Source organism: Buteo buteo, chromosome 5, assembly GCF_964188355.1.
Source record: "Buteo buteo chromosome 5, bButBut1.hap1.1, whole genome shotgun sequence".
Classification (NCBI taxonomy): domain Eukaryota; kingdom Metazoa; phylum Chordata; class Aves; order Accipitriformes; family Accipitridae; genus Buteo; species Buteo buteo.
The window spans coordinates 3093731-3115931 of record NC_134175.1 but is presented as its reverse complement, the minus strand read 5'-3'; the positions used below and the strand labels follow the sequence as shown (position 1 = coordinate 3115931).

General features: G+C 48.2%; 1 protein-coding gene and 1 long non-coding RNA gene across 2 annotated transcripts in view; one reads left to right on the top strand and one right to left on the bottom strand.

Annotated features, from left to right (window-relative positions):
• The window catches only part of LOC142030837 (uncharacterized), a 34510-nt gene extending 17620 nt beyond the window's left edge, over nt 1-16890 (top strand). The window contains exon 3 of the long non-coding RNA XR_012650323.1: nt 16520-16890. This is a non-coding gene — a long non-coding RNA (uncharacterized LOC142030837). The remainder of the gene's footprint in view (nt 1-16519) is intronic.
• The window catches only part of LOC142030835 (uncharacterized), a 42106-nt gene extending 21433 nt beyond the window's left edge, over nt 1-20673 (bottom strand). Inside the window, exons 1-6 of the mRNA XM_075027210.1 lie at nt 20066-20673; nt 11984-12058; nt 10665-10714; nt 8945-8998; nt 4667-4817; nt 865-947 (exon numbers count right to left, since the gene is read on the bottom strand). Coding sequence (XP_074883311.1) covers nt 865-947; nt 4667-4817; nt 8945-8998; nt 10665-10714; nt 11984-12058; nt 20066-20252 — 600 coding nt within the window. The 5' untranslated portion in view covers nt 20253-20673. The remainder of the gene's footprint in view (nt 1-864; nt 948-4666; nt 4818-8944; nt 8999-10664; nt 10715-11983; nt 12059-20065) is intronic.
• Between the last annotated feature and the right edge of the window lie 1528 nt (nt 20674-22201).

Sequence of the window (22201 nt, the reverse complement as noted above, 5' to 3'; positions counted from 1 at the left end):
CTGCTTGTGTCTTGGCTTAGTACAAGAGCCTCAGACACACACTGTAGAGACGTTAAGTCCTCCCACTTCTCCCAGCATACGCTGCTTTCTCCCTTCTCCCAAGTCATCTGGGAGCTCCCATTTTCAGCTGGGTGAGCAGAATTCTGTGAGGTCAGGACTTCTAGCACGCTGAAGAGGCTCACACCATCTCCATAGCATAAGCACACCACCGTATCAACAAAACTTTCTTCTTCCCTGCATAAAAGTGCTTTTCTGCCTCTCTAGTCTTAAGCCAACACCACTTGCATGTCTGCCCCAGCCTCCGAAAGCATCGCTCCAACACTTATTACTGAACACTAACTTCTTTTTTACATAGCTCCTTCCAAAATTTGATAGGTCTCCCTCTCTACTAAGGCTTCACAGGAGATGCAGAAAGGGACCTTTTTGCCAGGGTTGTTTAGTGTCTATTTGTAGTCTCAGCAAGCTAGGCAAGGCACCTCTACCTTGCTATTTCTGCAATTAATTTTATAGGCATAAACAGAGACAATTCATCATCATTTAGGGTGGAAGTATTTGAGACATAGGTAAGTGACAGGAGGCATTCCATGGTTGGGAATATGCTGGTTCGTGCTCACTTGACCCAGTGTCTTGTGTAGCATACCTGTATTTTCAGCTACTGGGACAGATTCCAGGCTGGAGAATTTTACCTGTATGCAATGCATCTATACTACCAGCGCCTACCAGCACTGTTTTAGGCAACTGACCACACTGGAATGCAGGTGATAATAAATAATAAATTTAGTTACTTAGAGAATATTTGATGGTGCACCCAGACCCCAGTGAAAGATTGTCCTGTGCAGCCACAAACACCCCCTTGTTGATTACCTGGGCATTAAGGAGCTGAGAGTGAACTTCCTGATGGGCCTTCCGAAGAAGCTTGCTCTCTTCTCTGAGCTTAAAGACTGTATCTGCAAGAGAAGAAGAGATTTGCTCAAGAGGGCTATTTTCCTTACCATAAATTCCTCTTGACCTCACCGACCTCTCCGAGCCCAGGAATTACAGTGGAGCACTAGCTAGGGACTAGCCAAACACACTGGCAAACCTGAATCATCATTCCTTTCAGCACTCACGAGTCCTGCCCACCCAAGGAATCTTCTGTCTGGAGTGTCTCTGCTAACTATTGCTATCAGGGTCAGGCTCTTGCTGTGCTTGCTATCAGAGCAAGATATTTGTTTCTTCATTTCCTTTACCTATTGCAGCTGAATAGCAGGGAAAGCAGCAAGCAGTGGTCACTGCCCCTACCTGTAGTAACTGGAAGGTTGAGAAACAACTACAGGAGAGGTCTGTCAGGTCTCCTGAACCCACAGCAGATCCAGTAAGGAGGTTCCCTCCTACTGCATAGAGAAGCTGCCTCTTGAAAGGATGGTACAAACAAAAAAAACCCACAACCCACTTACAGAAAGCAATCACAGGACAACTTGGTCCTCAGGTACATTTATTCCTATGCTGTTAAGTAGCAAGCTTGTGCCTTGCAGCCCCCAGGTTGGGCTCCTTTCAAGCTCTTTGCACATTCCCAAGTACTTCAGTGACAAGACACACAATGCACTTCTGTTCACTGCCTTGAATATAGCTGTGTATCCTCCAATAAAACAAAAGACTGTCAAAAAAAGTCAGCCTTTTTTTGGCTCTTGAAGCTCCTTTAAAACGTCACTAGAACTGCATGCACTGGGATTTCTCTACAAACATAGTTGCACCTGCCAGGACAAGGATGGGAATTTTCCCCTAACAGGATGGTCACTTTGCTGTAGGCTGAATTGCATGCAAGATTTCAGCTCAACATTATAGATATTTCTGATTACAGCGGTATATCTTTTTTTATAACATTCATCCCTGGGACAGGACATTTAGGTAGTTAGGCCAGGCTAGGTGACAGCTAGCACAAGATCGCTACTGATAAGACCTCTGACTACAATACAGACATTCCCCCAGGCCTTCAAGAGAACCAAAGGCATCTCAAGCGTGGGAGAGACGTGTCCAAAAGAATCCTGCAGTTTCACTGAGCCAATACCTCAGTAACATCTAGGTCCTCAAAGCATATTCAGAAACTGGAAACCAAAACCTTCACGCCATTGTACGTCCTTCCTCTACCACCAGCATGGCAGACGTGAAATCCTGGTCCCAATGACCTCATCAGGAGTTTTACCGCTGGTGTCAACGGGAAGAAAATCTCAGCTGTAACTACAGGGCCCTTATCTCCAACAGAAGCTCAAAGATCAAAACTATCGCTCTGCCTTCAGAGCAGACTGCCAATGCGTGATGAGAAAAAAAACGGAGAGTACAGAATTAGCGTGGGGGAGCACAGCAGAGGACAGGCTGTGCTGGGGGTGTGAAATACAGCACAAATAGACTGCAGTTCCTATGAAGCAGAGGAGAAAATAGTTCATACTGCAGCAGGAGAGGGCCCGGAGTAGAGGGAGGAGGCAAACAGGATTAAACAGGCCCCAGTTAACAAGACCAGGAAGCTTCAGCTATCCGAGCATGTACTCATGAGACATCAACCAGCATTCAAAAACCAATTCCAGAAGAAGGGATTTTCAGGAACAGAGCACAGATGCCCCAACCACTGGGTCACACGGAACAGCTGCATTGTCCCCGATCCCAGCATGTTCTGCATGTAGATAGCTATGCCACCAACCTGAGAGCTGCCCCAAAGCTGTAAAGCAACCAGGACCACCAAAGAGGAGCTACCAAACCCAGCTCCACCTGTGAAAGCAATCCTTTATACTTCCCAGTGGGCTCCTGCTTTCCCCCAGCATCCCTGGCGTGAGGGTTTCATTTTTGCAACTGAATCTAGCAAAACTCCCTCCGTTCCATTTTAACAGCCCTTAGCATGTCCACTGCTCAGATACATCTTCTGTTCTCTATTATACTCACTGACAGAGGCTCATCTTCCAACACACGCCTCCTGAGGGCACATTATATATAGAAAGTACTGGTGGAACATAAGGAAAGAAAATAAGACATTAGCAATGCTCCCTGTCTTTGCCACCTCTCATGAGACAGTCTTGCTCTTTTGTATGGCATGGTTACCAATACTTAAGGGAAGATTTACTAGCCAGCTTTGAGCTTAAAGCACAGGAGAGAGATGGTACCAAGTGAACAATAGCCTGGGAAAATGAACAGACGATATTAATATCTCAGCCTTAAGCTGACCTTCCTGACTAGCTTCCCTCTTTGAATTGTTTTTCTGATCGTTATTCTCCTTCCTCTGGCAGAATTTGTTTTCTTACTTCATTGGGGGTGGCATATTTCAAGAAGAGAGACAAATAAATATTTAGGTTTCACTTGCTTGTGCTCAATTCCCCTCTTCTAACCCAGGAGTGCTCATCAGATACTAGGGCTCTGTTGATCAGAGAAAAAAACCCAAACAAAACATCAGTAGATTTCAGTCTCCCAGACCTAATCTAAGTAAGAACAGATGTGAACCTTAAAAGCCCCACAATCTAATTAAACAGCAGACTAAATAGAAACTACTCTTTGGGAATTAAGGGGATCAGCATTCTCTGCAATACTTGCATTATTAAATTTATTTTATAAACCTACACCATTAATTACAAAAAGTATGTTTAACTTGCTCCCAAGCTTAAATGTTAGCATTTACAAGATTCTAGTAGTATAGAAACTGGCTTCCATTGTCAAAAGTGTACAGAGAAGTGAAAAATATATGTTGAAATAGATGAGATGCCTAAATGTCACAATGTTTTATCTGCCACAAAAAGCATCTCCACTAACTTAGTTACACTCACACACCAGAGAAAGGATAGAGTAAGGCAGTATTACCTGATGGATGAACCTGTTGTTTCTGCCCCAGGCTACTGTGGAACCACAGGCATGTACCTCTATCTTAGCCTCATGCCTCTTACTTTTGGATTATCTTACTCATTTTGAGCGTGACCTCCTTGGCACATGGACTGTTTCACAGTCCGAATATGATCAGCATCTGGCACAATAATTTGTTATCTTATGTGGCTCTACACAAATAAGCTGAGTAGCAGCTGCAGTGAGAGCAAGCAGCCATCAAAAGTCAATTAGGCTTTTAAAATAAGGCCACGGAAGTGCTGGTGTTGATAGAAGCCAGGGATGCCCCATGCAGTATAACAGTGCAGGGGTCTCTGAACCCCAGAGAACTCAAAGTATGGTTAAACCCGAAGTCACACGGTCTCCCGTGGGGCTATTAAAAAAAAAAAAAAAAAAGCTCTCCTCCTCTGTGACCCTACACTGACCATGCAATTGCAGCCTGATCAATGCATTTGCAGAGCCCAAGCAGCCAGAGGCTTTTGTGGTGTGTTTTCCTACACAAAACCACCACCTGTGAGCCCCAATAGCTTCCCTTGCATGGGGAAGCTGCTTGGTAGCCTGCTCTGCGTCTCTCACCTCCCCTCAATGAAATCTCAGGACACCTGGCCAGTTTTAACACTGCCCTTGTTCCCGCACCACCACCCTGAGGTAGGACGATGCTCCAACTGAGGTATAGAAGGGCTAAGGCACTACACACAGTCACACAGAAGCGTTCCTACAGTATTTGCAGACCTTTTGGGGGCCTGTAGAAGAAACACTGTCCTCTCCTGAATTCGGTTCTTCAGTCCTTTCTCTGCCTGGTGTTTTCTCAGCTCTCCATCACACTCACCCTGCAAGTTTGTGACTTCACTGTCCTTCTCCTGCTGCAGCTGGGCATATTTCTGGCTATGGGTCTCCAGGGTCTTACGATGTTCCAGTTTCAAGCTGTTGTGCTGCAGCTGCAGGTCAAGCAGCTGCTTCTTGACATCTTCATGTTGGTTCTGAATATGAAAAGAAGTGACAAAGAGTCAGTACGAGGAGAAGAACAGTAATTTAGCTATTGCCAAGTGCTATTCGAGTGCCTCTGTTTAGTAAGTTGCTTGGGGAGGCAGAAAAGATGTTCATTCCTCCAATAAGGTAGCTAGAAATCCCAGATATGATAAAATACTCTTTCTGTTCAGTGGCTCAGGAGGAATGTGACATGCCAGTGAAACTCTGCTTTGTGAAGCAGTTTGGGAGGTCTCCTTGGAAGCCACTAAACTGGAAGCAGAATGTAGCAGCAAGTCCACTCCTACCTGAAAAAGAGACGGAGACTCTGGGACACAGCCAAGAACTACTACCACTCCTTCCCAACTTCCCTGCACACCCTGCTCCGAGAGCAATGCAGGCTATAATATTTGCTGATATCAAACCAAATGCCTGTGGAACACTGCACAAATCCAAGGTCCTTTCCGGAGCCCTAGACCCGCTGAAGGACATTACCTGCAAGGATAGTTTCCACGGTGCACGTAGCATCAGGCTGCACATTGCATTACAGGAGTAGTTCACCTTTAGGTAGGGCGAAGGTCTAATTCCCATTGTCTTTGCGTGCAGGTATTGCTAGTCACGTAGGACACACAGACACCTAAACGCTCGGGTAGTTCTCTCTGCTTCATTTGCTTCCCCATAGCCTGGCTGTTCTCCCACCCGCCACTCCAAGCTGCTAGAACAGGAGGGAGATCTTTTGCAAGGACACCACATCTTCTCACATACTGAGACTAGAGAGAACCCGCATTCCCCATAGTAACATGGGACTCACAGGCATAAAATGCCAGGATAGCAAGAGTCTCTCACGAGACCACAGGCTATTTCGAGCAGGCCAAGAATTCATCAGATAGAAGTGGGTTGAAGAGCTGTTCTCTTCTCCCCTCCCCTCTTGCAGAGGCCAAGAACAAAACATGCTGAGACATCCTATTGCTTGGACCCAATGAACCAGAATTCACCTCCTTTTTTGTTCCCATGGTAACCTAGAGAGTCCTTCCACATTCAGTTTGTCAACACCAATTATGCATGCAGATTGATTGGCTCACAGGTGAACCCTGGCCCTTCCATACAATAGCTCCTCAGGACTCAGGCAGCAATTTCAATCAGCCTTCCTGTAAACACATCTTTTTTAAAAACCCCAAACCTCTAAATGCTATCGATGACTGCATTTATCCCCAGTAAAACAAAGCATCTGTGGCCCAGGCATTCTCCCCTGAAGCAATTATCCTCCATTAAAAGGAAAGAAATAACTGTGCTCCAAAAATACATGCAACGCAGAGGAAGAAGCTATTGGTACGGAGGGGTCCCAGAGACAGAACAAAGAGGAGAGACAAGGATGTCAGGTTAATCAGATCACAAGATTAGGAGGGAAAATAAAGAGAACAAAAGATTCCTGCTTTGGCTTTCAAAGACATTAGGTACTTACAGTTCTCGTAAGAGCCACCGGCAAAAAGCACTGCAGAGGAACCACATCCCTAAAATAATTTTGATACTAAACACCTCGGAAGCCACCAACATTAGCAAGTGAGAATTGATTTTAACAAGAAACTCTAAACAATTCAAGGAATTGTAAGTCCTCATCAGCTCAGGTCAATTAATTTCTAGCCCATATTCTGTCTGGCAGGTGATGTACGTAACGTGTGTTCCCAGACTGCTCACAGTCAGGGACAGAATATTCATCCTTTGATAGCAGCAGGAAGCTGAAGAGAGAGAGATAAGTGCCTTGACCAAGGTCACACAAAGCACCTGAGGCCCAGTCCAGCTCATGAAGCACACAGAGCATCCTCACTCAGCTGTTTTCTAAGGATGGCTGTGACCAACATATCCAAACCTCCAGAGGAATCTAAAGATGCTGTTTTATTGTAGTTGCAGGACAGGAGGTCTGGAACATGCTACATATGATTATTTTTCAGAAAAAGCAACTTAACTGTAAGCAGAGTGTTTTTGACCCAGTCAGTTCTACCAAAGCTAGCTATGCTGACAGCCCCAAGGAAACCAGGAACCTCTCATGTCCAGAGCTGCCCGTCTGACTGTAATGTCATTCCCTTCTCTACCTCATTGTTTTACTCAGTCAGGCAGAAACTGCAAGACACAGCACACGAGCGTTGTGCAAATCATGTCCAAATGCAGCTGGGGGTGAGGGAATACAGAGAGACCACGCTGTCACGACATTTCACTCTGTGCCACTACCCATCGTGCCCAACACTGCAATATGGGGGAAATCACATCATTCAGGAAGTCAGCTAATCTTTCAAAAATCAGGAGTCCTTCAACTCAGCTGTATGACTTCAGGCCAGCAAGTCCTCTCATCCCACCTTCCCTTTGCTATTCAGAAAACACATAGTGCCCAAGATGCATCAGCTATGCGGTAGCTCTATCTCACTGAAGTCTCTGGGGAAATGGGAAGGCAGGGGGTGGCAGGCAAAGAGAGAGACGAAAATAAGAGTACCTCAAAACCACAGATTTCTGCCATCATTTAGAAAGCAGCTTTGTAGATGGCATTGTACAAAATGGAATCAGTAACTGGATGCTTAGCCCACAAGCAAAGGAAGGGCACACCTCATTGCAAGCTTCCAGGTTCCAGCAGCTTCAGGAAGTCCATGTCAAAAATCTTTTGTTCAAAGCCACCCGCCTCCTTGCCTGCCTATTCATGAATGCTAGGATGCATTCTGCAGAATGATGTTAACAAAAAATTTTAATCTCCACTCAAGAGGATGAAAGGAATTGTAAGATGAAGCCTGGCCCCAGCAGGAATCCAGACACAGGCAACTACCGCAGCTGGTATTTTTGGACAAAGTCAAGCCCCTTGCCCACTTGGAGCCTGGTGTGCCAGCTGCAGATGTTTATCAGACATAGATGACTTCAGTACATACCAGAACGACAGCAGTGGCCAGAAACTCCAAAGCCAGATATGCTGATGGGGCTTCATGGAAGTCTTTGGTCATATTTGGGACCTCCAGCTTAGCAGAGTTAGTTGCTTCTGTTCAGCATTACACGTCTACCTCCTAGGTAACGATATTGCTGGCAGCAATCTTTCTCCTGAGGAAGATGCTACCAGTGGGAAGCACTTATCATCTGTGCTCCAGTAACAGAAGTGTTACTCACAGTCTCATAACTAGCTAGAATTGAGCTGCATACTGCTTTTTCGGGGGGGGGGCACTGAAATCTACCACTCTGCAGTCCCAAGGGCTGGCCTGTCTTTCAGCAGCTGTAAATGTAGTTAAAAAAACAGATGATTTCCCCCCCCCAATAAAAGGAAGCAAGAGGAAGGGAGCCAGGATAAAATGCTCTCCCTGTCCCCTTGAGACAAGCAAACCAGAGCATTCTGCTCAGACTGCAGTTGAAGAGGAACGTTACTATTGAGAAGCGTTCCCAGAATCCACAGTGCTAGATAATACCCAAGAGACACAACTGTACTTCCCTTTTCCCGAAGTCTGAATCCAAAAGCCAGGCAGCTGGAGGTCCAACTCCGCTCAGGAAATATAACCCAGCAGTGCTACGGGTTGCTGGAACCTAGCCCTCTTTCTACATCCCAGAATTAAATTACCATTTCACTGCCAATGCTCTAACTAAAAACATTTAAAAACCACCATCACGAGCCACAGTTGCATTGCTCTAACAAAAGCAAACTTTAACATCAAGATATGCTTCAGGTAGAGCATGCGATAAGCTACAGAATGCTGTAAGCTGCCCCCCTCTGAGCCTCTTACATGGACTGCAATACATTGTATTAGCCCAAAGGGCAAGCTATAATGAATAGACCCATTTTCACACTAAAAGACCCAGAAAAGAACACGGTGAACAACAGAACTCCTGTGCGATAAACTGCACAAAGACTACCATTGAAATGAGGTATAGGTGAAGGCTGTAATCTGATGCAAAGCCCAACAGAATAAATAGGAAACTCCCATGAACCTGAATAGTCAGGAAGGAATGCAGATCAACACCACTGTGTGGTCTCCTCCCTCTGTGCTGGCAGTAGCAGCGTGAAACCCTTGGTCTCTCCTAGGCATCTCCGGCAAGTGAAAGCACCAACTCTCCATCCAGGGAGCATTCTTTAACACGCAGCAGATGGTGAGTACGTGAAACCAGACTCCTCCCTTACCTTCAGTATCTTGTGCTGGGAACTGAGGGCCCCGTATCTGTTCATAGAATCTTGCTGGAAAGAAAAACATTCAACAGCGCCGTTAGATCCCAGAAAAACTTAAGGCAGGGAGAAACACACAGACGAGCACCTGCCCAGCCACTGCACCACCAACAAGTTCCCGCTGCCCCTTCACACACACAGGCACACGCATGGTGACTGGGAACAAGCCTACCAAGGTGGTGACCACCAGAACATGCAGCCTGAACCTGGCTGGAAAAGAACCCCTTCGAAACAACCTAGCCACCAGCTAATTAATTGCACTCTCTTGATTCACATTCAGAGCAGTTTTCCCCAGTTGTTTTTCTAGGACAGGCCCAGTGCTGAAAGGGCTTTGCACAGTAAACCCCCCCCTAAAGCGGGCTGAGCACTCTTTGCAGCAGCTGAGGGGGAGGCAGACAGCACCAGAACTAAGGCTTTCGCCTACGTGCACAAATTGCACCATTTAACAAAAAAAATTAATCACTAAGCAATTGAGTAAGCCTAAAGGAAACTCCTGTAACTAGGTACAGCTACCAAACTAAGCTCAACAGACACAAACCAGCAGCAAAGAGGGATTTACATGTGTGCACAGAAGGCTCTGTACCAGTTTAACAAATCTGCTTACGCCTTGCTAAGGGTCACGGTCTTCCCCGTTGGCCACAGGGTACCATTCTTCACTGTAGCACCAGCATCTCAACGCAGCAGGTGTGAAAGCCACCAGCCACCCGTGCTCAAAGGCTAAGTCCCCACGGCAGTAGCGGCACCTGAGAGGGAACATGCTGCAGCGTCTCCCATTACATGCAGTTTTACCGATATCTTCTGGGATCTCTGTTTGGGTAGCTTAAAGCAACGTGGCTGAGACGCTAAGCAGCACCATGGAAGTGCAAACTAACCGCCATGCAGAGATTTCCACTACAACCCACAATTTAGCTTACACGATAAATACTCAATATGGTATGAAATATTACCCGCAAATGAGCACAAACTGCAAGGGAGCTGCCCAGCCATGGTGTATTCAGATATTCATCCATGAGTTTCTTTCTGTAACAGGATGACATTCACCCAGAGATAAGCAGGCTAAAAGCAATTCCTCTTCTCCAGCATCTCAACAGATGCTCTGAGAAAGGAATAAAACCAGCCTTATAACTTCACGTGAACGGGACAGACTGTAACCCAGGGATGCATTTCTTCCTAACGCTCACTGAAAAGTCCTTCTTTTCCCTGCCAATTGAGAAGTCCACAGGCTAGTGGAAATCATTTGACGGTCCCTGGAGACAGAAAACAATGGATATGCTTTCCCCAACAACACTATGGCCTTTCTTCTCCATGTTCCCTGTGGTGTGCCTTGCATTCAATTTCCCCAGGACTCTTCTGTACCGTGAAACAGCAACTCCCTTTTCAGACTGCAGAACAGGACTCCCTGCTACACCAGGAGCTGACAATCAGGTCATCTACTCTGCGATCGCACATGGGAGAATAGGCAGAATGGCTCTAGCACAACAGTCGTTCCCTAAAATGAAATAAATCCTTACACGCCAACAGCCTTGCAAGGTGGAGTCAGCCAAAGTTCATCTTGCACCATACACACTCATAGTCTTTCATGCCTTCCAGACAGCAGCACTGGCCTCATGACTGTGCTGGTACTGGAAAAATCTTTACCATTATTACACACACACTCTGAGGAATAAACCATACCTACCTTCTCCTTATTGAGAGCTTCCTGAGCTTCTAACTTATACACTAAAAAATCTAGAAATGGAAGAAGAGAAGACAATTTAATGAGCTGGAATTTAACAAAGATCTGCTTTATATTTTGGTGGGGGAGGGAAGGGAATCAGCCCCTTGCTGAGCAAAAGGCTGCAACTCCACAAGCTGGAATGCAGATGCTGCTAGGAGACTCTACTCAATACTCTCAGAAGGATGGTGGTATTTTCCATGAGAGCTGTCCACCCATCTAATCTGGCCCAAATGTCCTTCCTTTCCCATTCTATAGGCAAGTGCATTGGTGACTTCCTACTTCAGCACACAAACAGATACATTTTGATGTCACTGAAGCCGTGCAAGAATTTGGGGTGCTCTGAAATGAGAGATGACTCTGGAAAAGAGAAATCAAAGCTTCCATGAGACCAAAAGGAACTTATCTGCTGATCTCATGTGCACCACCTTCTTAAAATGGGAAGGTCCCATGATGAGATAACGTTTATTAGGATGCTTCATTTTCTCAGTCAGTCTCCACCACATAAATGAAAGAGGCAGAAATGCATTTTCTCCCTTAGCTATGTAGCCACATAGCTACAGCCAAACCTGGATGCTGTCTGTCAGCATTTCCAGAAACACAGTGCATGTAGGGGTGAGGAATAATGATGTTACTCCACATACCAGTTTTGAAGATAAAAACCAAGCTATTAAGTTGCCAACAACAATCAGGTGCAAAGGGGTCTGACATCCAAGCACACTACTCCACTGAAAGGTACCTGAGCTAATCCATTAGCTTTCTCCTTCCTGCTGTATTTAATGGTCTTATAATATCCTGCAGGTATCTACTTTTGTACATCAACTTTAAAGGATCTGATCAGTCTGTATTGTCCATGTAGTGGACATGGAGTGCAGTGATGCTAATATTATTAAGCACTTGTAGAGCTCAGCATCTTCAGATCGCCTTTATAAGAAAGTTTATGTATTTCCAGGAAAAAGCATGGTCTAGTGCCAGGTTTAGCTATCTCTTAAAGTGCTCAAGCAGCACCTCATGGGTACTGTTACAGATCAGACTCAGAACATATATAGGAACATGAGAGAACAGAACCCACCTCCCAGCACCTTTTGCCCATGGGCGTTGGACAAGTCAGTTAACTATTCTCTAAGTACAAACCAGGGATGAGTCTCACCTGGGGGACATTCAGTAACATCCACACGTGGCCCTGAAGGCAGAAAACACTTGGGGTACAACACACACATCTCCCCACAGGACAGCTGGAGGGGTGGCTGGCCACCACTATGCCATCCATGCAAGAGACTCACCTTCCTTCGTCTTCTTGTGTTCCCCTCGCTCCTTCTGCAAGGATCGTTCTAGCCGGGATCTGTGCTCATACACAACTACAGAAGCAGAAAGAGGCAAAGCATGAGATAAACCCTGAAATTTTTTCCTACATATTCTTTCCCCCCAAACCAGCTTCTCGCAGGTCATGCAACCAGGGGCACAAGCGGACCTTAAATTCTGCCATGGACTGGGCCAGCATGTGCCCAAGAGAGCAGACTTGGGAAAAAAAGCCTCTCCTGTTTTCAATGGTCTGCATCACCCTGGGTTTCTGGGCTTAAGCACACAGTAGCTCACACGTAAAATCCAGACCAAGCAAATCAACAGTCCTGAAATACATGCAGATATCCAATGTCCTAAACAATGAAAGGGTCAGGTCCAGCTACAAGCTGTTTGCACTTTGTCAACTGTCAAAAGATAAGGTCTAGAGCAGGGTGGGACAGCTGGACTAGAGACAATGGATATTCCTGATATGACACACCAGTCTGTCATCCTGTGAGTATTTGCACTCAGGTTTTGCTTTGGAGTCTAAGCTGCAAAGCCCAAGAGCTGGCTTTAGCGGCCAGTGGCTAAACTGTATATTTGAGGGCCAAGCCCACTACCAGGCTCAAGGTAGCCAGAGCCCTCCAGGTCATCTGTTCTGTAAAAGCATCAGCAACATGCGGGAGAGACATTTTCTCCCCTTCCACAACCCAACTATTAACTGGCCCTCAGGCCACTAAGGAAAAGTGAGCCAAGCATCTCTCTCTCCCATTACATACAAAAAGCATCTGTACTCTGCACAGAAGCCGAGAAGGGAGAGGGATGAGGCTGCTTCAGGGATGAGGCTGCTTCATACAGCAGCCACATGACAAATGGAAGTGCCAGAGAAGCTTCTTGATGGATGGCGATTTTAATCCACTCTGATGTCTGAATGCTAACCAAGAGCTTTCCTGAGTCACAGCACTCAGCTGCAATAAGGCTCCTCCATCCCCTCTGCACAGAGACTGCCGCTGTGCCAGAATGGCACTGGGCAGCAATTCGGGGGGGCGGGAGGGCAATAAAAGAAACTTGCCTCCAGAGCCAGTATCTTTGGGGGCAAATCGTGTCATGATGCGCACTCTCCAGGAGAATGAACAAAGCGGGATGATATTTGCATGCATAAAACAGCGCTAACCCATTCCTTGCAAGTCTGACACCTCTGTAGCCCCTGAAGGAAAACAAACAAAACCCCAAAGAAAACCACTTTTTTTTGCTGCCTCACCCATCTCTCCCCAGGCAGGGAATTCAAGTCACCCAGTTCTTCAGAACTCCACAGAACTCACAGCCTCCCTATGCCTCACCTCTTCCTTCTGCATTGCAAAATGGCAACTATTCTTGCATTTTGAGGCTGTGTCTTCCTCACAGCAGGTGTCCTAATTACACTATGCACATGGAAGACTGTAATTTCACCAGGCAGCAAAGCACTGCTGCCATGACCATTCTTCAAGAGCTTTTTCATCAAAGTTGGGCATTCAAGGGATGCATTCCTCACCCTTACGAGCCACATCCCCCTGCAACTTTATGCAGAGCAGACCTGAGAGTACAGTCTAATTTTATCCAGCCTCTTAAAAAGCCTGGTTCACTATTGCATATTTCTCTTCTGTTAAATCCAAGTCTGGTGGCTTTATCAGGACCCTCACAATGACTGGTGTTTTTCTTCCCACCTGGAAATGCCCTTCCCGCACCAAAAAAGAACCTCCACGTGGTTTAACTCCATGCTTTTTAAGCCAAGCTCATGACATCGGCTAGGTCCAAGCTTGGGATTTTTGCGATACTTTGGTTTACCAGCAGTGGATCTGTTAATATCTACAGTGATCTCCAGCAACAGCTGAGTGCCTGAGCGAATCATGGGAAAAAGAAGAAGTGATACATGAAGCCAGGCATGGTAAAGTGTTGAATCCTAAGGGGTTTGCCGATTGTAGTACAACTGCTTCCTAAGCCTTCTGGGGGCACTAGCCCAGGTAGCCAGGTAGGCAACCAGCCTAGATACTGAGGGTAGCTGGAGCTGAGGCTCCAGCTTCAAGACACAAACTGAATCCAAACATCTCCATATCCCGTTGTCCCCCCTGGAGCAACTTCAGTGCCTCCAGGCAGTGACTTTTCCTATACTGAAATGCAGGCTTCAGCAGGACAAGACAGACAAGTTGGCTTTTCCTGGACTACACTGGTTTTAGACACTGCAGGTACAAGGACTATGTTTTAGGGTCTGCTAGCCTGGGCTCATCATGTGCCAGCTCTGTCCCACCCCAGACTGAGGAGCCATTCCCTAGGCATACATTCGGATCCAAGCTCTCTGCCCTGACCCACCTAATCCCCTCTGTCACTTCTGAACTCCCTCAGGGAGCAGGAAGGGCCAGTGTCCTAGGTCAGGAATTCCTAATATCACCAGCCACGCCATCTCCTTCCTTCTCTTTGTTACCTTCCCTGGTTACAAAGGCAGACATCCCAATGGCGAAGATGCTTCCCCTGGGCTGGGTCACTTCATTAATATTTTCCTCTGGAGTGAGGAAACTACCGTATTTTCCAAACCATTACAGCAGAAATATTTGTTTTCCCTCTGGGAGGACTTTTTCCGCCGCTGAGCACATTGGTAAGCAGCAAGCCCATCACCGCAGCTGTCCAAGTGTCTACTTCATGACAGCTTTATTTTTAGAAACACTTTTCCTACCAGACTACTCAGATATCACCCTGAGGGCTTCCCCAGCCCAGCTAAACACACAAGAGGCTGTGGGTGCTTCTTCACTACATGCTAAAAAGCCTTGTTCAACAAAATTGTCATCTTGAGAACATCAGCCGCTTCCCAAAACATCTGCGAGCTCTGGGCACTCATGCTTCTGCCACGAGCATCTCACTTTCTTGCAGTGTCATCCAGCGGAGCACCTGAGGACAAGTCTTTGATGCGATGGGAACCTCACACCAGCAATGAAAAGTCATGGCTGCTGGACTATTAGGGATGCCCAGCAATTCACAGGCTTTACCATGCCCTTTCAGGTACTCTGAGCTTCCAGTGTGCATCTGCCTCAGTGGTTCTGGGCTTGGAGGAATTCCCCACATTGGAGTTTCTCCTGTAGGCATTTCATCTTGTTTACTAGTAACCTGAGTACACTGAAAGAAAACAGAATCTATGACCAGGGTTAGAAACTCAGCCCACACAGGCAGGTCACCCACCTCTCCAGGTCCCTGCAGCTGAAGAACCCGGGGCAACGGAGGCAGCGACCAGCCCCACTGACAGCACAGTTCTGCTCCATCACCCAGAGCAGCAAAGTGCGCCGGGTACCACAGGAGGCAAGTTGAACAGCTACAGCCTCACTCCAAAAAGCCAAGCGCTCTCAGCATAGGAGCAGGCAAGTAAATAACTATTTTGTGTAGAAGAAGTCTGCTTAGATGACCCCAAGTTACCAGGTGCTATTGATCTCGCGTAGTAAATGGGAAACTAAAGCACAGGAAAGCATCAACAGCAATAGGCTTGTGCTAACACCCATAACCACAAATCCTAATGCAAGCGCCACAAAGCAGATGAGTCTTCAGGAACAGCTCCTTATCATAGACTGCTTATTCAGAAATTTAAGACAAAATCCAGCTCTCCCGACACTTTTTTTAATAAGGAAGATAAGCTGAAGTAACCTCCAGTGACTAGACAAAAAAGTTGTACTCTCTCCTGCCATTCCTCCAGGTCTCCAGAGCCCAGAAAAGGTGGGTTCAGCTTTACACAAAGGAGCAAGTGCAGCATAAAGTAGTTTCTCTACTGATCTTTGAGGTGGAATACCGCAACAACTTAACAGACCAAAATGGCACAGTACAGCTTCAGAGGACAGGAAGCCAGGAAGTCTTTAACAATTTGCAACTACAAGAGAGAATGGAGGGTGGTCAGTGTCTAAATCCAGGCTGGAATTCAGCCAGAACTCAGCACTAAAGCACTGTCACCTGCTGCCAAATGAGCTAAAATGCAGAACTTGAACTGCTGAAACAATGAAATCCCTTCCAGTGCCTTGCCTTTGGGAAAGAACAGGTCAGGCCTTCCACAGACTCATTCTCATTTTAAAGGACCACAGGAAACAGGGTGATTGTGTGGAGGGGTTGCCTCGCATACCCCAGAGTACCAAGATAAACATCTGCCAGGAAGAGTTTAAGAGATCCATAAAGGGAGAGTGATTCCAGTCTTGCCAACAGTCCCTGGTTTTACTCTCCTCCTGTTCAAGTGGTTTCATTTTACCCTGCCTGGGAAAGCCACGAGTGCACGCTAGCTCCCTGCTTTCAAGGAGCAAGGCAGCAGAGGCATCAAATTTGCTGCTCTGGTTCTGCAAAAACTACACACGTTGCATAGTTCATTAGGCCATTTCTAGCACAATCTGTGGGAAGAGTCATCATACTGCCCATGGCTCACAGCTCCAAGCAGCTCTCAGCACACAGAGATCAACACTAACTTCCAGACTGTACCATGCTCCTTCCCCTGTCATCACATAGAAAAAGCTTTTTTTCTCTGTTGCTCTCCTTTTTAGGGGCATCAGATACTCCTGCCAGTCTCCATCCAGTCACTTCACAACTAATCACCCATGGCACCAGTCACTCAGGCTCAAGAATCATCCAGCGCAAGGGGAGCAGAACAAAAGCCAGACTCATCATACCCCTTCTCTGATCCAGAGAGATGGCAAAGGAAAGGCAGATTGGGTAAAAGACACCCAATGGTGAGGACAGGAGTGCTGCATTCCCATGCTGAGCAGCTGTGCAAAGGCAGAGAGAAAATTCCTCCATCCCAGACACCAGTTTGATGTGCCATTGTCAGGCCACATCAGGAATGTCAGACAAGTGGATGGTACTATAAATGCACCCTTCCTCCCCATCTGTTCCAAGAGTGCTGTTAGTGAACTCACCAAAATAAAATATCTCTGGTTTCACTCAGAACCTCCAGGCAGCAGCATGCTCATACATATACAGGCACACACCTACGGAAAATGGGAGGTGGCAAAGCAACACTCCACTTAAAGCCACCTGCTACATAACTCAGCATGGCACGTGTGTGGGGTGGGGGCCGAGACAGAACAGATTCATCTGAAGTGCACGCCAGGTCACAGCTTGCCAGACTGTGTCTCTAATCCCCTCTGAGCCTCCTGACACAGCACCAGAGTCCCCCAAATCACAGCCCGCAAGGGAGAGCCCACTATTTGGCGAGGTGTCTCCATGCACCTTCAGACATACCTCCAACCCCATGCAGCAGAAACAGAAGAGATGGAGGGACAGAAAAGCCAAGCAGATTTTCCTCCTGGCTTCCAGCTGGGCCACAATATGGAAAGAGGGTCTAATGGGTCACAGCAAACGACTACCTCTGCGGCGGCAGCAGCAAGAGCTGGCCGGGACAAGGGGAACTAACCACCAGGCAAGAGGTTGGACAAGGTCACACACACAACAATACCTCCCTTTCTTCTTCTCGCACAATGTGTTTTACCCTACAGCAAAGTCAGCAGCTGCTTTGCTCTCATTTTAAAAGAGTAGATGAGATCCGTTTCCCTGCAGGCAGCCAGTACCCCCTGTACCATGTGCAGTTCCCAGCCCTCCCAGCACATGGAACAGGCAGTGCTGGTTTCAAGACAGCTTCACTCCCTCCTCCACTTGCTTTTCCCTTTCATTCAACTCTTCGCCCAGCCCTACACTTTCAAGCTTTATCTACAGAGGCTACCAGAAGCATTGACCATATATTGTACTTGGATATAAGAAGGGTAGGAAATACTCGATAGCTGAAAGGAGACACCTGAAGCACTAAACAGTACTGAATTCCACCTCACCTAACACATCCTCCTTTTGTAGAGCTGGAAGGACAGAAATCAGATGCAGAAGACACGGCAATTGAAGTCATTCAACAAGCCGGCAGAGGGGCAGGGATAGAGCCCAGACTCCCAACTCTCTGGTGTCCAGCACCAAAGCACCGCAGGGAGCAGCGCTGGAAGACGACAGCACGAGAGCCACGGCCATCCGTGCAAGACACCCCTGCACTTTAAGACTTCCATGAACATGGCTCCCATCTGCCAGTCGCTAGGCTTCTCCCACCAGCCAAATCCAAAAAGAAGCTTTGCCTTTGTTAAAATTGTTGGACAAGTAAGTGTCTCCTCAAAATAAAAAGGGTATCCATGGCAACAACTGTATTTAGGCATGGGAGGACTGACAGAGGGTTAGAAACCCCAGCAACAGGCTACAGCTCTGCTATTCAAACATATTTGGGTGGAAAAACTATTATGAGCCCATCTCAGTTGTTTGCTTGAGCCTGCTGTTCCCCAAACTGGGGTTCCCTGAGGCTACCACTGTCATCTCATTCTCTGAAGAACCAGCCCCTCTCTCCAAGAGAAGCAAGAGATCCTGACACACCAGAAAGGAATGTGGGCTCGCTTCTGCCCTGCTGATCTTTACATCTCAGAAACACAGGATGCAGGTGGAAATCTCTGTGGCTGGGACTGTACAATACATTAGGAACTGTAGCTGTTTCACTGCCTTGCGATAGAGTAAGAAGAAATGGAAACAAAACATAATAGCAGTGAACCTATACACACACTAGATCTATTCACAAGATTGCTTTTTTAAAGCATGTTTCCTTGAGAGACAAACAAAACACATACACCACACTCTGCTTTCCCAGTTTACAGATTGAAATACACAGCCCTGAGCACAAGCAGCCTATGTACAACGTTACATTTGTATCACAACACTGCACGCAAAAACACCGGAAAAGATTTAACCCTAAAAGGCACATATGTTGGAGTCACAGATCTGCAGAATTCCCCAGCAATACAGGCTACAGAAACAACGTCACTGGATATGTCAACAGAGGTCATAACGGATACCCTGTATTTGATTTTAGCCTGAGGAAGAGCTCTCGATGTAAACACTATAATCTAAACCCACTTGTTAGAAGAGGAGGTGTTGAATCTCTTGACCTTGAGTCACTAGAACCACAGGCAAACAATATTTGGTCCACATAAAATTCATTCTGTGGGCACTCCAGAACCAACCCGTCCCCCAGCGTTACACACACAACTGCTGGCTACCGAAGAGTGGATTCCCACCAAACCTCTCTACAGGGAGCCCAGCAAATCCCTCTAAAGACTCCAAATCTAGTGACAGGTGCTGGAAACACAGCTTTGGCAGATGCAGTAAGGCTAGAATGATAGACTAGACAAAGAAGATAAGACTTCAGCTATGGAGTAATGTGTTCTCAGCCTTCCTTACCGAGATCTTGCCATAGGCTAAATGTCATTCTCCCACAGTTTGACATTTATGTGAGGAGGACAAATGAGGGGGGAAAGGGGCAGGAGGAATATACACATTATGCTTGTCTTCCCATCTTCTGGCAGCTCTTGCCAAAGGAACCAAGTGTTGGTCAGCAGGCTCAGAAAAAACAATTCTTTCTCCTACTCCCCCCATTTTAGGGAGCTCTCCGCCGCAGCATGCATCAGCCCCAAACAAGCTGGCAAGACTTTTCTAGTCACAGATCAATCTCTTGAGAAGATGACAGGTTTGTTGCCTTGCAAAGGCAATGGGCAGTAGACAGTATGACGACAAACTTTACTAAAGGACCCTTTGCCTCTCTATTCACTTTCCGGACAGACGCTCCTGCAGGCTGGAGAGTGGTTCCACATCTCGGAGCCTGCCCAACCAGCCTCCGTTTAAGTCCTGTTTGCATTTTTTACTGCTTCGCATTTAGAATGACATAGGACTAGTCTTTACGGCCAAAGGGAACTACAGGGAGAAGAAATGGAATAGATGTGACGCAGCTGAACTCACCAATCCAGCACACTCCGTTCCCCTCGCTGCTGTGAGCAGCAATTCAGATTCAAGGCTATTCTAATTCTAGACAGCAACGCGGAGGGAGGAGGGGGGAGAGAAAATAAGCGACAACATCTTTTTAGAGCTCTTTAAAGCCAAAAGCTGAACCTCGCTCCGCAAAGGCACCCCGCTTGTGGCTGGGCTGTGCGGCAAAAGCACCAGCAGGTAATAATATTGGGAGAGAGGGAAGTTGAGCGTGTGTTGTGCACACACAGACAGAGCAGGTCACTCACCTTGGAGCTGGGCAGACAGCGCTTCTTGCTGCTGTTTGTATTTCTGGGCCAGGGCTTCAGCGTTCCGCACCTTTTGCTGCAAGTGGTTGTACATGAAAACTCCCGAGCCCAAACATGCCACGGTCACCAGGCAAAAGCCGGTCTGCAGAAGCCCCTTCTGCCTCCTCGAACACATGCCCGTCCCCATGATGGGGGCCGAAGCAAAACGATGTCGCGCTCTGCCTCTCCGGGCGCTGCTAAAGCATCGGATTCTCCCCCCCCACCGCCACCCAACAGCCCCTTTCCTCCGCAAATTCGCAGATCCCTCTGCGAGACGCGATCGAAGTCTCGCCTCCTCTCCTTTCCAGCCCTCAGAGAAGCCGAAGAAGCTCCGGCAACGTTTTATTCCTCGTCGCCCATCGCCGAGAAGCGCAGCGCGACCCCCGTGTCCCGGAGGGAGAACCGAGGGACCGGCAGCTCCATCCCGCAGCTCCGGGGAACCGGCCCGGCACACGGGGCTCGATCCGGGTTGCCTGGGCGGAGGGGAACCGGCGGAGGGGAGAGACGAGGAAGACGAGGAGGAGGAGGAGGAAAACTTTTGCTTCCCATGTGCTGCAGTGGAGGGCGGGGGGGGGGGGGGGGGGAAGGGGTACGGCCGCCTTTGGCTCTTCCCACCTCCCTCTCTGGAGCACCGACCGGAAAAAATAAGCCGACGGGACGAGAAACCCTTCTTCCCCCTCCTCCGGTTTCCCCCGCCGGCAACCCGCCGCTCTCCCAAAAGGAAACGCCGGTCCCGGAGCCGGGAAACGGGCCAGGAAACCGGCGGCGGCATCCGGGCTGCGGCGGCGGCGAGTCCGCCCTCCGCGGCGGGAGGGGGGAACCGGAGCCCCGGGGGGACCGGAGCTGCCGTCCGGGGGGGGTTCCCCAAGGGAAGCCGCTGCCCCCGCTGCCCAAGCCCAAGCCCGATACGGGGCGAGAGCCCGGGGGCAGCCGGTCCCTGCCCGCATCGCCCCGGGGCTGGCTGGTGTAAGGGCTGGCTGGTGTAAGGGCTGGCTGGTGTAAGGGCTGGCTAGTGTAAGGGCTGGCTGGTGTAAGGGCTGGATAGTGTAAGGGCTGGATAGTGTAAGGGCTGGCTGGTGTAAGGGCTGGATAGTGTAAGGGCTGGATAGTGTGAGGGCTGGCTGGTGTAAGGGCTGGCTAGTGTAAGGGCTGGCTGGTGTAAGGGCTGGCTGGTGTAAGGGCTGGCTGGTGTAAGGGCTGGCTAGTGTAAGGGCTGGCTGGTGTAAGGGCTGGCTGGTGTAAGGGCTGGCTAGTGTAAGGGCTGGCTGGTGTAAGGGCTGGATGGTGTAAGGGCTGGCTAGTGTGAGGGCTGGCTGGTGTAAGGGCTGGCTAGTGTAAGGGCTGGCTGGTGTAAGGGCTGGATGGTGTAAGGGCTGGATGGTGTAAGGGGTAAGGGCTGCCTTTCATCCCACCCCACCACCTTCCTCCGCTGCCTGCTGACCCCGGGGAAGGGTGTCGGGGCCAAGCAGAGTTAGCGTCGGCGTCCATCTGTCCGTCTGTCTGTCCAGCCCTTCCCAGCAGACTCGAGCCACCAACATCTCCCACGCGTTTGGTTTCCCCTCCTTTCTCTAAACTAGCTGACAAAACCCCCGGCCTCTGCTGCTGGTACCTGTTGCTAACAGGAGAGGGATGAGGGATGCCTGCATTAATTAACAAGGAGGACACCTTCAAATGCTTTCTTTAAAACCTTAAGGTTTTTAAGAGCAGCGGTGGCTTCTCAGGAAAAAGTGAGCTGATAAAGGCGTGAGAACAGTGAGAAGGGCGTAAGATGAGTTTGGCTTTTACAAGGTGTGCTCGTGAGCTTAGCATCTCCTAAGCAGCTGCCCTTAATCTGGGCAGCTCTTTTCTGGCAGAGCCCAACTTGTGTTATCCAGGTATGCGATGCACCGCTGTGTTGTTAGCAGAAAACAGGAACAGGAGAGAACAGTCCTACTTCCCCATCCCTGGAAACACTCAGGGTCAGGTAGGACGGGGCTCTGAGCAACCTGATCTAGTTGAAGGTGTCCCTGGCTATTGTAAGGGGGGGGATGGACTAGATGACCTTGAAAGGTCCTTTCCAACCCAAACTATTCTATGATTCTATACTTCATGGGACAG